Raw genomic sequence first — 16393 nt, forward strand, 5'->3', positions numbered from 1 at the left:
TTGAATAGCCTTGCAGCTTCAAAGCCTACCTGGGGGTATCTTTCATTGGGAGGTGTTAGCTGGCCCTTCTGTGGATAAGGGGGAAAGGAAAGGGCTTGAGGCTGTTGAAATCCAAAACTCCTGGAGGGCCAAATTTGTCCATGACTCATCTACACTGTAGGATTAATGCAGTTTGACCTCACTTTGGACCTCAACACACTAGAGTTTGGAGCTACTTTAAATCCACTTTAGGAAGGGGCCTTTAAACAGCTCAGCCAGACAGGTCCTGGGACTCACCAAACTACAAACCCCAGATTTCTGCAGGAGGCAGAAACCAGATTTAAAGTGGATCCATGCTCTGGTGTGATGGCTCAATGCTCTGGAATCCTAGGAGTCTTAAGTTGGTGAGGCACCAACACTCTTCAGCAGTGAAGGCAACAGACCTTGCAAAACTACAGCTCACATGTGTTGTCGAAGGCTTTCATGGCCAGAATCACAGGATTGTTGTGTGTTATATCTCACAACCTCTGAGGATGCCTGCCATAAATGTGGGCGAAACGTCAGGAGAGAATACTTCTGGAACATGGCCAGACAGCCCGAAAACCACACAACAACCCTACAGCTCGCACGATTGCACAGCACTGAGCCATGGTGGTTTGAGAGGGGTCAAACTGCATTCATTCTACAGTGTAGATGCGGTCATTCCAACTGTGAATTGTAAGAAAAGTATGGAGAATGGCAAGAACTGGCCGGGGGGATATTTGAGTTCCAAATTTCATCTTGGAAAAGAGGAAAATCATAACAGAGAAAGGGGAAATGCACTCCCGGTTGCCGCCACCACCACCGCCTCCTCCTCTTCCCCGTCCCCTCCCTGCAGTGCCGGCTCCCCTGCTCATTTTTCAGCTACGCCTGTAGAAATCCATGTCACGCAACCCACATTTTTCCATTTTGGAAGGCAAAGCCTGGATTTCCAAACGTGATATTTTGAGTTTTAAGTTCGCTGTCTGACGTGACCGCTTTCCAAGCATCCGACAGCGGTGGGGTTTGGCCCACGAAAGAAGGGCTCAAGTCCCACTAAATTTGTTAAAGGTGCCGCAGCAGCAGAACCAGCCAAAATAACAACACCACTGAGAGTTATTCCCAAAAAAATTGGGAGGGGAACAGTTTGACTTTTAAAGATGAAGAAAGCGTCAGAAAAAGAAAATGCCCAATACAAGACAGCTAAAAAAAGAAAAGTTAATACTGGCTACTCTAAAATCAGTACAGTAAATAAAGAACAACACTCTGAAAACAGGGGAAATCCAGACATGAAACAATCAGGGCCAGCTAACACCTTCGATCAAAGGATTCCCCCAGGCAGGAAGCAGCCAGGCTTTGAAACTGCAAGGGTTTTCAATGCTAATTGAAACATTCACACTTTCCTCCAACAGACTAGAGTTCTTTCTCCCACCCTGGGAGATATATAAACCTCACTTGCCTAGTTTCCAACAGACCTCACAACCTCTGAGGATGCCTGCCATAGATGTGGGTGAAACGTCAGAAAAGAATGCTTCTAGAACATGGCCATAAAGCCTGGAAAACTCACAGCAACCCAAAGAAAAGTTAGTGGGGAAAGCCTTAGAAATGCAAACATTTACGCAAATTGTGATGAGCATTAGGGAAACTTTTCTAATTTTGGCACTTGTCTACAAAAACATAACTTTGATTTAGAGACTATCACTACGTAACATGATTTTAGTTCCTGGGTTATAAATGTCATTTCCTAATTGGGTTCTATCATAAAAGCATGGGGAAAGCTTTTGCGGACCATCCTGCAGCACATTTTGCTATAGATTTTAATGAATATCTCACAGAGTGTCAACCAATTCAACATACAGTAGAGTCTCACTTATCCAACGTAAACAGGCCAGCAGAACGTTGGATAAGCAAATATGTTGGATAATAAGGAGAGATTAAGGAAAAGCCTATTAAACATCAAATTAGGTTATGATTTTACAAATTAAGCACCAAAACATCATGTTATACAACAAATTTGAAAGAAAAAGTAGTTTAATACGCAGTAAGGTTATGTTGTAATTACTGTATTTACAAATTTAGTACCAAAATATCATGATATATTGAAAACATTGACTACAAAAATGCGTTGGATAATCCAGAACGTTGGATAAGCGAGTGTTGGATAAGTGAGACTCTACTTATGTGTTGTCGAAGGCTTTTGTTGTCAGAATCATTGGGTTGCTGTGAGTTTTCCGGGCCTCAAACAGACAAGAGTTCTTTCTCCCACCCTGGACATCATTCCACAGGTATATAAACCCCACTTGCCTAGTTTCCAACAGACCTCAAAACCTCTTAGGATGCCCATAGATGTGGGCGAAACGTCAGGAGAGAATGCTTTTGGAACATGGCCATTTGGCCCTGAAAACTCACAGCAACCTGATTCATTATTGTGGCAGCCACAATAACAAAGTTTCTAGAGTGTAACAACTGTTTTGAAAGCGAGTACCACACAATTCAATAGGAAATAATACTTCCAACCCAGGAACAGAACATTTTTCACATTTTGTTACACAGTGTTATAGAGATAACTTATGCATCTGTAAAGTCATAAAATCATAGAATGTTAGAGTTTGAAGGGACCTTAAGGGCCATCGCGTTGAACCCCATTCTGTCAAATAGCATTGCACACTTAAGACACTCCTGACCATCCAACCTCTGTTTAAAGAACCCCAAAGATGGAGATTCCACAATAGCCCCATACAATGAATTCCACTATCACACAGAATAAAAACATTATCCCTAATATTTAGGTGGAATCTATATTTAGGAAATTGCTTCATTTCCTAGTTTTAGGTTAGATTCGGTCATTGTGCCTTCAAGCCATTCCTAATTCCGATTACAGGATTTCTTTGGCAAGACTTGTTCAAAGAGAGGACGCTGCTGCTTTCCTCTGAGGCTGAGAGAGTGTGACTTGCCCAAGGTTACCTAATGGATTTCCATAGCACAGCAAAGAATTCGAACCCAGGTCTCAAGAGCCATTGTCCAATGCTCAAACCACTTCGCTGCTGTCTTAGGCCCTTCTACACTGCCATATAAAATTATTAGTAGATTATCTGCTTTGAACTGAATTATATGGCAGTGTAGACTCATATAATCCAGTTCAAAGCAGATACAGTAGAGTCTCACTTATCCAACATAAACGGGCCGGCAGAATGTTGGATAAAGCAATATGTTGGATAATAAGGAGACATTAAGGAAAAGCCTATTAAACATTAAATTAGGTTATGATTTTACAAATTAAGCACCAAAACATCAGGTTATACAACAAATTTGGCAGAAATAAATAGTTCAATACGCAGTAATGCTATGTAGTAATTACTGTATTTACAAATTTAGCACCAAAATATCTTGATATATTGAAAACACTGACTACAAAAATGGCTTGGATAATCCAGAAACTTGGATAAGCGAGGCTTGGATAAGTGAGACTCTACTGTATTTATGAATTTAGCACCAAAATATCATGATGTATTGAAAACATTGACTACAAAAATGCGTTGGATAACCCAGAACGTTGGATAAGCGAGGCTTGGATAAGTGAGACTCTACTGTAATGTGAATTATCCGCTTTGATAATTTTATATGGCAGTGTAGAAGACCTCTTCCACACAGCTGTATAAAATCCACATTGAACTGGATTATATGGCAGTGTGGACTCAAATAATCCAGTTCAAAGCCAATGTTGTGGATTATCTACCTTGATATTCTGGGTTATACAGCTTTGTGGAAGGGCCCTAATATCTGGCCATAACATGAAATGCTTTTATTACACCACTTGCAGGCAGATGTGAACAACAATGATCATGGAAGCCTAATTCACAAACTATTAAAATGTTCTGGAAGAGCTGCTGTGCCATTATAATAATAGTCTGGCTGAGATATTTCACAATATTTTCCATCACCGGTGCCTAGGCATGCTCTTCCTACCATGATTACTACCATGCTGCATACTTTTCAAACAAGCCCAGATTTATGGAACTACTTTCTCTGCCTCGGACATTAAATACGCTTTTTACAACAACCTGACAGAGTAGGCAAGGATTAAATCACCGCATTGCAGCCAAGGCTAGCAGAGCATGGGTCACTTAAAACCAACAGACAAGTTTGTAGCAAGACTTATCATTAAACATACCTGATCATTAAACAGCATGACTTCTCTCTTTGTACAGACACACAGCATCTGCAAAACCAGTTTATCCGTCCCTTTGACATAGAGCTCTGCCTCTTCTTTCTCTCTTTCTCTTTCTCTTTGGGGACATCTACACTGTAGGAATCAATGCAGTTTGACCCCACTTTAACTGCCATGGATCAATGCTATGGAATGAAGAGACCTGTCATTTGATAAGATCCCAGCACTCTTTGGCAGAAAATAATAATAATAATAATAATAATAATAATAATAATAATAATAATAATAATGTGTAGTTAAATCACTGGGTGGCTGTGAGTTTTCCAGGCAGCATGGCCATGTTCCAGAAGCATTCTCTCCTGACATTTTGCCCACATCTATGGCAGGCATCCTCAAAGGTTGTGAGATCTGTTGGAAACTAGGCAAGTGGAGTTTATATATCTGTGGAATAATGTTCAGGGTGGGAGGAAGAACTCTTGTCTGTTTGAGGCAAGTGTGAATGTTGCGATCGGCCACGTTGATTAGCATTCTATGGCCTTTCAGTTTCAAAGCCTGGTTGTCCCTGCCTGGGGGAATCCTTTGTCGGGAGGTGTTAGCTGCCCCTGATTGTTTCCTATCTGGAATTCCTCTGTTTTCAGAGTGTTGTTCTTTATTTACTGTCCTGATTCTAGAGTGTTTTTTAATACCGGTAACAAGATTGTATTCATTTTCTGCTGAAATTGTCCACACGCTTGTGGATTTCAATGGCTTCTTAGTCTGACATGGTGGTTGTTAGAGTGGTCCAGCATTTCTGTGTTCTCAACTCCTCCCAACAAAGGATGCCACCAGGCAGGCTTCGGAGCTGCAATGCTATTCAATGCTAACACCTCCCAATAAAGGATTCCCCCAGGCAGGAAGTAGTCAAGTTTTGAAGCTGCAAGCCATTTAATGCTAATCAAGGTGGCCAATTGGAACATTCACACTTGCCTCAGGAAGACAAGAGTTCTTCCTCCCACCCTGGACCTTCCACAGATATATAAATCCCACTTGCCTAGTTTCCAACAGACCTCACAACCTTTGAGGATGCCTGCCATAGATGTGGGAAACATCAGGAGAGAATGCTTCTGGAACCTAGCCATACAGCCCAGAAAACTCACAGCAACCCAATAATAATAATAATACAGCAGCATCGACAAGAATCAACTAAAAAAGCTGACATGATATGAGGATTTAAAGATCAAACTACAAAGACTCTGGCACAAGCTAGTAAAGGTGGTCCCAGTGGTGATCGGCACACTGGGTGCAGTGCCTAAAGACCTTGGCCTGCACTTAAACACAATTGGCACTGAGAAAATTACCACCTGTCAGCTGCAAAAGGCCACCCTACTCAGATCTGCATGCATTATTTGCCAATACATCACACAGTCCTAGACACTTTATTCAATACAACAGCCAGCATAGTGATCTTGTTTGCTGTGTACTCATCTTGTTGTGTATCAAATAATCGTGATACTTATTTGTAACCTGCCTTATCTCCCCAAAAGGCTAAAAACCTTGCAAAACTACAACTTCCAGGAATCCAGAGCACTGAACCATGGTAGATAAAGCGGTGTCAAACCGCATTAATTCCATAGTGTAGACACTCCTTTAGTCAACAGAACAAAAATATAAATCTTTTGCTCACTCTTTCGCCCACATTCTTCCCTGCGATTAAAAAAAAGAAGCTTTGGAAGGCACACATCACTCATCTTTATGAAAGGCCTGCAAATATTAATTAAGGCTAAATTACCATTTAGGGTTTGGACTATGTACATTCTCAAGCTGTGTAGGAAGGTAAGAATATCTATGCCAACACTTTTAGCCTATTTTTAAATATATATATATATATATATATATATATATATATATATATATATACAATTTTGTGGCTGCATCAGGGACACCAGAACATACTGCCTTCATTTCAATAAAGAAATACTTTTTTTTTTGGTCTTATCGAAGACTTTCATGGCCAGAATCACTGGGTTGCTGTGAGTTTTCTGAGCTGTCCATATGCTTGTGGATTTCAATGGCTTCTCTTTGTAGTCTGACATGGACAAGAGGAATCCTCTCACCTCTGCAGGAGTCTACCATATACCATGCAGCTGTGGACAAGTCTATATAAGGACCACCAAACGCAGCAGCATTGCACAGACACGAATCAAGGAACATGAAAGGCACTGCAGACTATCGCAGCCAGAGAAGTCAGCCATAGCGGAACACTTGATGAACCAACCTGGACACAGCATATTATTTGAGAACACAGAAATGCTGGACCACTCTAACCACTATCATGTAGTTAGATAAGCCATTGAAATCCTCAAGCACGTGGGCAAGTTCAACAGAAAGGAGGAAAGCATGAAAATAAACACAATCTGGCTCCCAGTATTACAAAAAAAAACCCCTCTAAAATAAGTACAGTAAATTAAAAACAATACTCAGAAAACAGGAATTCTAGACAGGAAACAATCAGGGCCAGCTAACACCTCCCAACAAAGGATTCCCCCAGGCAGTAAGCAGCCAGACCTTGAAGCTGAAAGGCTATTCAGCATGTGCAGCTGAACTTCCTGTTAAAGTTTCTGCATTTTTATTAGCCAGGTGCAATCACAAGTAGTTTTGTTCTGGAGCTACTTGTGATTGGGAAACTTTGAAATATGTTTCAATGAATTTTAACTGAATTTTTTAATACTGTATTGTTTAGATTTAATTCTGTTTTAATGTTTGCATCATTAATGTTTTTATGCTAAGCCACTTTGAGTCTCCTTTGGAGAGATAAAGTTGGGTATAAATAAATATAATAATAATGTTTAATGCCAAACAAGTTGGCCAGTTGCAACATTGAGTCTTCTTTGGAGAGATAAAGTGGGGTATTAATAATAATAATAATAATCAATGCCAATCAAGTTGGCCAACTGCAACATTGAGTCTCCTTTGGAGAGAGATAAAGTGGAGTATAAATAATAATAATAATAATAATAATAATAATAATAATCAATGCCAATCAAGTTGGCCAACTGCAACACTGAGTCTCCTTTGGGAGAGATAAAGTGGAGTATTAATAATAATAATAATAATCAATGCCAATCAAGTTGGCCAACTGCAACATTGAGTCTCCTTTGGGAGAGAGAAAGTGGAGTATAAATAATAATAATAATAATAATAATAATAATAATAATAATAATAATAAATGCCAATCAAGTTAGCCAGTTGCAACATTGAGTCTCCTTTGTGAGAGATAAAGTGGGGTATAAATAATATTGATAATAATAATATTCAATGCCAATCAAGTTGGCCAATTGCAAAGACAAGAGTTCTTTCTCCCACCCTGGACTTTCCACACATATATAAACCCCACTTGCCTAGTTTCCAACAGACCTCACAACCTCTGAGGATGCTTGCCACAGATGCAGGCGAAACGTCAGGAGAGAATGCTTCTGAAACATGGCCATACAGCCTGGAAAACTCACAACAACCCAGTGATTCCGGCCATGAAAGCCTTCGACAGACACAAAGAAATACTCTTTTATTTTTTACCTGAATCCAAGGGGACTCCCAGGGCAGGAGGTTCTTTCTCTTCCTCTCCAAAAATGAGCTTGAACTCCAGGTCTTCATCTTCACAGTTGGCTGCTCCCATCCTGATTTCCTCTTTCTTCCCCCAAGAAGTGGGGAAAGCGGGGCAATGGAACCTAATGGAGTGATCCAGTTTCTTGATCTTCCCCACACCAAAAATAAAAAATAAACCTGGGGACCAGAATTGGTTTTAGTGCCTCCTCCTGCCTCCCTTGGATTTTAATATTTGAATATTTAAAAAAAAGTTTAAGGAGAAGAAGGAGGGGCGAGTTGGAAAAAACTTTTCCCTCTCCTTCAAGGACTCCCCCCCCCCCCCCCGCTCTGCTGCTCCTTGCTGATTGGCTGGGTTCAAAAATAGGAAGCCAAACCACGCCCCCATGTGTCAAACTAAGCCACGCCCACTTTGGGAGGGGGGAATTGTGGAGAGGGGGGAAAGAATGCGAATTGGGCTGTTCTAAAAGGAAGGAGGAGGAAGGAATCTAGTCCTCCCCTCTTCTTCTCCTTCCGAATGGAACAGCCCACCTGGAGCCTCATTGGGCGGTAGCTATGAAAACCACGCCCACCTCTGTATTAGGCCACGCCTACTTTACTATAAAAGCCTGTGGACACGCCCCGTTCTGGCACTTCAAGACAGATCTATACTAAAGAGTAAGTGATATAATATAGCAGGAGGTGCTTTGAAACTTTGGCATTAGCCCTAAAAGGGCCCCAATTTCCTGGTTCCATAGAACATTATAGAGTTGGAGGAGATCCCAAGGGCCATCCACCTCAACCCCATTCTGCCATGTAGGAAGACACAACCAAAGTACTCCTAACAGATGGCCATCCCGATAGCAGCAAGTGCTGTGAAACTTTGGCATTAGCCTGAAAAGGGGCCCAACTGTCTGGGTGTAATTATAGAGTAGGAAGAGATCCCAAGGGCCACCCAGCACAAACTCTGCCGTCTAGGAAGACACCATCAAATCACTCCTATCAGATGGCCATCCCTAGGCCTTTGGTTAAGATCGCCCATCCCCATCATAATTACAATTATACTCCTCGACCTTTTGTATTAGTCCCACCCAATGTGACCTTCATTGAATCTGTTGCACTTTATTTCTGAATTTGCAACTCATAATGTGCACTTTGCTTATCCACTATTGCAACCTCATTGTTTTTAATTCGATGTCTTAATACTGCGTTTCTGTTTTTTCGGTTATTGTGTATATATTATGACCGGTTTTTGTTATTGTATTTTGATGTTTCGTATTTTGTTATTGTTTTGTATCTGATTTTGCTGTAAGCCGCCCTGAGACCCCTTCGGGGGAGATGGAGGCGGGATATAAATAAAATTATTATTATTTTATTATGACACAGCAAACAAAATAGATATGCTGGATTTCGTATCACAAAATCACAAGTCGAACACTTCCCAAGTGTCTAGGACTGTGTGATGTATTTTCGGATGATGCGTGCAGATCCCAGTAGGGTGGCCTTTTGCAGTTGGCAAATAGTAAATTGTCAATGTCTATTGTTTCCAAATGCCGGCTGAGATCTTTTGGCATGGCACCCAGTGTGCCAATCACCACCGGGACCACCCGTACTGGTTTCTGCCAGAGTCTTTGAAGTTCAATCTTGAGGTCCTGATAGCGGCTGAGTTTTTCCTGTTGTTTTTCGTCAATGCGACTGTCTCCTGGGATGGCGACATCAATGATCCAAACCTTTTTCTTTTCCACAACTGTGATGTCTGGTGTGTTCTGTTTCAGAACTTTGTCAGTCTGGATTCGGAAGTCCCACAGTATCTTTGCGTGCTCATTTCCCAATACTTTTGCAGGTTTGTGATCCCACCAGTTCTTTGCTGCTGGGAGGTGGTACTTGAGGCATAAGTTCCAATGAATCATTTGGGCCACATAGTTGTGCCTCTGTTTATCATTATTATTATTATTATTATTATTATTATTATTACTACTATTATTATTATTATTATAATAGCAGGAGATGCTGTGAAACTTTAGCATTAGCATGAAAAGGGCCCCACTTTCCTAATCTCATAGAACATTATACAGTTGGAAAAGATCCCAAGGGTCATCCAGCTCAACCCCATTCTGCCATCTAGGAAGACACAACCAAAGCCCTCCTAACAGATGGCCATCCCTAAAGCAGGAGGTGCTGTGATACTTTGGCATTAGCATCCAAAGGGCCCTAATTTCCTAGTCTCATAGAACATTATAGAATTGGAAGAAATCCCAAGGGCCATCCAACCCAACCTCATTCTGTCATCTAGGAAGACACAACCATGCAAGGCTATTCAATGCTAATCAAGGTGGCCAATTGCAACATTCACATTTGCTTCAAGCAGACAAAGAGTTCTTTCTCCCACTCTGGACATCATTCCACAGATACATAAATCCCACTTGCCTAGTTTCCAACAGACCTCACAACCTCAGAAGATGCCTGCCATAGATGTGGGTGAAACGTTAGGAGAGAATGCTTCTGGAACATGGCCATACAGGCCAAAAAACTCACAGCAACCCAATTATTATATTTACAGTAGAGTCTCACTTATCCAAGCTAAACGAGCTGGCAGAACCTTGGATAAGCGACTATCTTGGATAATAAGGAGGGATTAAGGAAAAACCTATTAAACATCAAATTAGGTTATGATTTTACAAATTAAGCACCAAAACATCATGTTATACAACAAATTTGACAGAAAAAGTAGTTCAATGCGCAGTAATGTTACGTTGTAATTACTGTATTTTCGAATTTAGCACCAAAATATCATGATATATTGAAAACATTGACTACAAAAATGCCTTGGATAATCCAGAACCTTGGCTAAGTGAGACTCTACTGTATGTATACCCCACTTTATCTCTCTTTTTATGTTGCTTAACATAAAAGCATTAGCACACAATTTAAAATAGACAAACACGCAAACATTCAAATAGAATTTAATATAGACAGTATTTTTAAAAATCACTAAAACATATTCAAAGTTTAAAACCACAGCACCCCCTGGATGGATACAAATGCTTTCCGTGTTGCAAATTATCCATGAATATCCGCCTCCTGGCGGGTGCATCTACATTGTAGAATTAATACAGTTTGACTCCCCTTTAATTGCTACGGGTCAGTACTATGGACGTCTGGGGAGTTGTAGTTTTAGAACAGGCATGGGCAAACTTCAGCCCTCCAGGTGTTTTGGACTTCAACTCCCACAATTCCTAACAGCCTACCGGCTGTTAGGAATTGTAGGAGTTGAAGTCCAAAACACCTGGAGGGCTGAAGTTTGCCCATGCCTGTTCTAAAACTACAACTCCCCAGAAGTCCATAGCATAGAGCCATGGCAGTGAAAAATGAGTGAGAGGAAATATCCTAGATCTAATTTCCCCAGTCTAGCATCCTCAGACAAATTGGGCACATGTTCCTTATTATCGGGGAGGTCCTCCATTTGTGTGGTGGAAAGCTTTTCCTTTTTATGTAGGCTAAACTAGATACAAAAATAAATGCCGTATTTGGGAGTCTGGCCTCTCTGTAAAGACCAAAATGTGTGTGTCACGTAATTGACAAATGCAGACAATATGTTAACTTTAACAGAAAACTAAAGGGGTAGGTTAATTGACATTAGTAGTGCTTTTATTTGGCATTTGGGGCAGAACGCTCCAAGATACCCCTTGTTCCCCTATGGATACCAAAACCCATGGATGCTCAAGTCCCATTATGTACAATGACATAGAAAAACAGTCTCCTTTATATAAAAAGACAAAGACAAGGGTTACTTTTTAAATTAAAAAATACGTATTTTCAAGCCGTGGATCTGTTTTTTGTGAGTTTTCCAGGCTGTACAGCCATATTCCAGAAGCATTCTCTCCTAACGTTTCTCCCACATCTGTAGCAAGCATCCTCAGAGGTCTGTGGATCATTGAATGTATGGATTTGGAACCCAGGGATATGGAGGATGGATGGCACAATTCAGGTTAAGTATCCATTATACTCGTAACTCAGTGTTGTTATACATTACACTATGTAATGATCTTTGTTCCTGGGTTATAAATGTCATTTCCTAATTGGTTCTATCATAAAAACATGGGGAAAGTTTATTAAACTGCCAAAAACTTTGTTTTTGCCGGACATCCTACAGCACATTTGGCTATAGCTTTTCAATAAATATCTCCTTGGGTCTCAACCAATTTAGACACAAAAACAAAGTTTCTGGAGTATAGCAACTACTTTCAAAGTGAGTGCTGCACAATTAAACAGTAAATAACATTTTCAAACCAGGAACAGAAAATAAAATCTCATTTTGTTACATAGTGTTGTTCTAAACGTGGACTATTGCAGACTTTGTAATACTTCTCTGACGACTTTCCATCCCTCAAACAGGTGAACTCTCTTATAATGAGCGATATAGGCCTGGGAGTATTTTCATAATGAGATATTGGGGTGCGTCTACAGTGCAAAATTAATGTAGATTTACACCACTTTAATTGATGTGGCTCAATGTTATGGAATCCTAGCAGTTGGTCTGATAGGTCTTTAGCTCTCCCTAGCAGACACTGCCAGTGCCTCATCAAATTAGATATGTTTTTAAACTATTAAGAACCCTTTAACTCTTATATTTTTTAAAAATGTGAATTTGAAAATGGGCCAATGAAGTTAGAGGACTGAAATGGAGATTTTGCATGATAGTGGGATGATAGCTAATCTTGCATTTAATATGTCCGTGTTGCAAAGTGTGATTTTAAAGCCAAAGTGTAGTTTATTTGGCAGAGGAAGTGAAAGATGTGAAACCACAACGTCCATGCTTCCATAGCCTTGAGCCGTGGCAGTTTAAGTGTCAAACTGCATTTGTTCTACAGTGTAGATGCACCCTGGGGGAGCGATGGGCCAGATGTTTCTCTGTGGAAAGTGGGTGAGTGGCGTGCCTGTCTTTGGAGAGCTTGCCAATGACCCTCTCGGGAGAGCCAGACTGGTCCCTTTGGTGCGGCGGCATTTGGTGCCGCAATGGGAAGGCAGACAGCGGGACTCTCCAAAGAGCCAGCCTGGCTGCTGCTTGGTTATGGGGCACTTGCCACAGACAGAAAGGGGCCAGCCCAGTGAGAGTCTCTGGAGCAAGAGCGGGAAGGGCGGCTAGACTCTTTGGAGACCCATCCAGCTGTTTCCCAGCTGCAGAAGAGCCACCAAGGCAACCGAGGCCTTGCTGCCGCCTCTTAAGCACAACTGCCTGAGGCTGAGTTTGTTGCCTTGCCTCACTGGAGAGTGAGCATTGAACATAGGACTTCAAGCACCAATGTTCACATTGCTGGATTTTGTCTTGGGGTTCTTTGATGCAGCAAATTCATAGAGCTGGTCATCTTGAATGGAGCAATACGGATATCATTCTCCCACACTGAAAATGTTGAAGCTGTCTTACTGTCGGGGGGCATGAATAATGTATTATGTATTGTTGAAGGCTTTCACAGCCGGAATCACTGGGGTGTTGTGTGGTTTTCGGGCTGTATGGCATTTTCTCCTGATGTTTTGCTTGCATCTGTGGCTGGCATCTTCAAATCCTCTGAAGATGTTAGCTACAGATGCAGGCAAAACATCAGAAGTAAATGCTGCTAGAAGATAGCCACACGGCCAAAAACCACACAACATCCCAATCTGTATTATGTTTCCACTGAATGTTCTCAAGTCGCTCCTGACACACACACACACACACACACACACACAAACCTGGATGTTCCCTGCCATGGGATGTGGGGTGGAATGTAATAATTCGGCCATCTAGGGATGCATCTGCACTGTAGAATAAATGCAGTTTGGCCTCACTATAACTGCAATGGCTCAAGACTATGGAGTCCTGAGAGTTGCATTTTTACAAGTTCTTTAGCCTTCTTCCAAAGAATTCTGTGCCTCACCAAATTACAAATCCTAGCATCCCATACCATTGAGCCATTGCAGTTAATAGTGCGATCAAAACAATTAATTCTACAGTGTAGATACATCCTGAGAAATGCACTCTGCGCATGCCGAACGGTGTTGACTTCATCCGCATCCCCCAGATTTCCAGGGAATTAAGAGCCCTTCCTCACATCCATATAACCCGGAATATCAAGGCAGATAATCCACAATATCTGCTTAGAACTGGGTTATCTGAGTCCATGCTGCCATATATTCCAGTGGATTTTATACGGTTGTGTGGAAGGGGCCTCTCTGGACTGGATATGTGTGGGAGCCTGTCTCTACTCCCTTTGGAAGACTGAATGAGAGACTTAGGATCTGCAACATTGTTGTCCAGTTATCGTTGCCCCCTGTGGCGCAATGGGTTAAACCTTTGTGCCAGCAGGGCTGATGACTTGAAGGTTGGGTTGCTGACCTAAACGTTGCCGGTTCAAATCCAGGGAGAGCGTGGATGAGCTCCCTCTGTCAGCTCCAGCTCCTCATATGGAGACATGAGAGAGGCTTCCCACAAGGATGGTAAAACAACAAACATCCAGACGTCCCCTCGGCAACGTCCTTGCAGGCGGCCGATTCTCTCACACCAGAAGTGACTTGGAGTTTCTCAAGTCCTGACATGAAAAAAAATAGTTGCCTTCGGGTGAATCTACACTGTAGGCTTAATACAGTTTGACAGCACTTTAACTGACATGACTGTGCCATTGTGTGAAAGCCACTTGGGTTTTCCAAGTGACAAAATGCAGAAAAAGAGATTCCACCTAAACATTAGGAAGAAAGTCTTGACGGCAGGAACTGTGGGCAATGGGATACAATTATTCTGCCTGGGAGTCTGGTGGAGTCTCCTTCTCTAAATGACCACCTGCCTGGAGGGTTTTGATTGTGTCTTCCGGCATGGTAGAATGGGGTTGAACTAGATGCCCCTTGGAGTCTGTTCCAAGTCTATGATTCTAAATTACAGTAGACTCTCATTTATCCAAGCTGAATGGGCCAGCAGAAGCTTGCATAAGCGAATATCTTAGATAATAAGGAGGGATTAAGGAAAATTAGGTTATGATTTTACAAATTAAGCACCAAAACATCATGTTATACAACAAATTTGACAGGAAACGTAGTTTAATACGTGGTAATGTTATGTTGTAATTACTGTATTTATGAATTTAGCACCAAAATATCACGATATATTGAAAACATTGACTACAAAAATGGCTTGGATAATCCAGAGGCTTGGATAAGCGAGGCTTGGATAAGTGAGACTCTACTGTAATTGTTGTTTCCTGTCCCCGCATCCCCTGTTATTCTAACTTCATACAAAGACTTTCAATGCTGTTGGCAATGCCTCCCTTTGCCTGCTCTAAAATGATAGAATCATACAGATGGAAAGGACTGCAAGGACCATGCAGGAATACACAATCAGAGCACTCCCCACAGATGGCCATCCAGCTTCTGCTTGAAAACCTCCTCGAACTTTCCTAGCTGTCTCAAACCCACTGGGTTAACCTCCCGCCACAGTTTCCCGTTTCCCTGGCCCACGAGGGAGAGTGACGCATGTGCCCTTTTGCAAAAACAGAACTCCATCCCAGGGCCGGAGCACGCGTTTGCCTCCTTTTTCATTTACTTAATCAAAACCACCCGTCCTCTAGCATGCAGGCCCGCGGAGGCGAGATGTGGGCCTCCTTTGAAATCCTTTTCAGGGGAAAAGAGGGGGGGCTTGTGGTCAGGGCCGGGCCTTTTGGGTCTTTGGGGAACCTCGCTGCCCCATCCTGGAGAGAAGGATGTCTGGAGGACCCTCCCTTCCTCCTTTCTGGCCCACCAACCGAACCTCAATCGGCCCTTCCAACTCTCCCCAATTTTCGGTGTCTCTTTCCGAGTCCAACATCTGTCTGGCTTCTAAGCCATGTTGCAAGCAGCCTGACATGGAAATTACTTCTCAGTAAATCTCTCCCTCCCCACACCCTCCTTCTTTCTTTTTTTAACAAGCCAGGCAATCCCAGGGTTTCCACCAAACTGGACGAAAGAAAGAAGGAAGATCTGCAATATCTAATCGATGCATGAAGAGCATGGTCCAAGGCTGGAAGAGGTCCCTCTATGGAATCATCAGAGAAGATCTTGGAGCCCTGGTCTCTTAATCCCCTGGTATTTTCTCCATCACTTTTCCTTTCATTGAGCCAGAATGAAAAGTACATACTGTCTCTTCTTCGTAACGTCCGAATCCATGTCCTCCCTCCAATTCTATTTCATGTTGTTTCCCCCAAGTTTAACCATTAAACCGCCCCTGCCCTGGTCTGTCCATCCTCCAGGAAGCAGGACGGGACCATTTACGCATTCATTATTATTAAAATAATTGTTTGTTGTTGTGTGACTTCAACTAATTTCCAACTTCATGTATTTTTATGAGGCTCGGAGTATGTGAGTCACCCATGGGTCTATATGATGGAGGAATTGACCCCTGGTCTTCAGAGTCGTTTTAACTGGTGTGAGCTGCTTTGCGTCTCAATCACAGAGATAAAAACAGGATAAAATAATAATAATAATAATAATAATAATAATAATAATAATAATAATAAATAATAATAATAAGGAGCAAGCCATCAGAACAAATGCAATTAAGGCCAAGATCGAAAAATCAGCTGATGACCCAAAATGCAGACTGTGCAAGGAAACCGACGAAACCATTGATCATATCCTCAGCTGCTGTAAGAAAATTGCACAGACAGA

At 41.8% G+C, this 16393-nt stretch overlaps 1 protein-coding gene and 1 long non-coding RNA gene across 3 annotated transcripts in view; one reads left to right on the forward strand and one right to left on the reverse strand.

The window, feature by feature from the left end:
* The window catches only part of nfatc4 (nuclear factor of activated T cells 4), a 43612-nt gene extending 35566 nt beyond the window's left edge, over positions 1–8046 (reverse strand). The window contains exon 1 of one of the 2 annotated variants that reach the window (XM_003223849.4): positions 7718–8046. In XM_003223849.4, coding sequence (XP_003223897.1) covers positions 7718–7817 — 100 coding nt within the window. In that variant the 5' untranslated portion in view covers positions 7818–8046. Of the gene's footprint in view, positions 1–4168; positions 4306–7717 lie in introns of those variants that run through there. The other variant, XM_062984550.1, reaches the window with a different exon arrangement.
* A 3584-nt stretch (positions 8047–11630) lies between these two features.
* On the forward strand, positions 11631–16043 carry LOC134292600 (uncharacterized). Its single transcript, XR_009999858.1, has 2 exons — positions 11631–11711; positions 15660–16043. It is a non-coding gene; the product is annotated as an uncharacterized LOC134292600 (long non-coding RNA).
* Positions 16044–16393: the final 350 nt, after the last annotated feature.

This window comes from Anolis carolinensis, chromosome 6, assembly GCF_035594765.1.
Source record: "Anolis carolinensis isolate JA03-04 chromosome 6, rAnoCar3.1.pri, whole genome shotgun sequence".
NCBI classification, from domain to species: domain Eukaryota; kingdom Metazoa; phylum Chordata; class Lepidosauria; order Squamata; family Dactyloidae; genus Anolis; species Anolis carolinensis.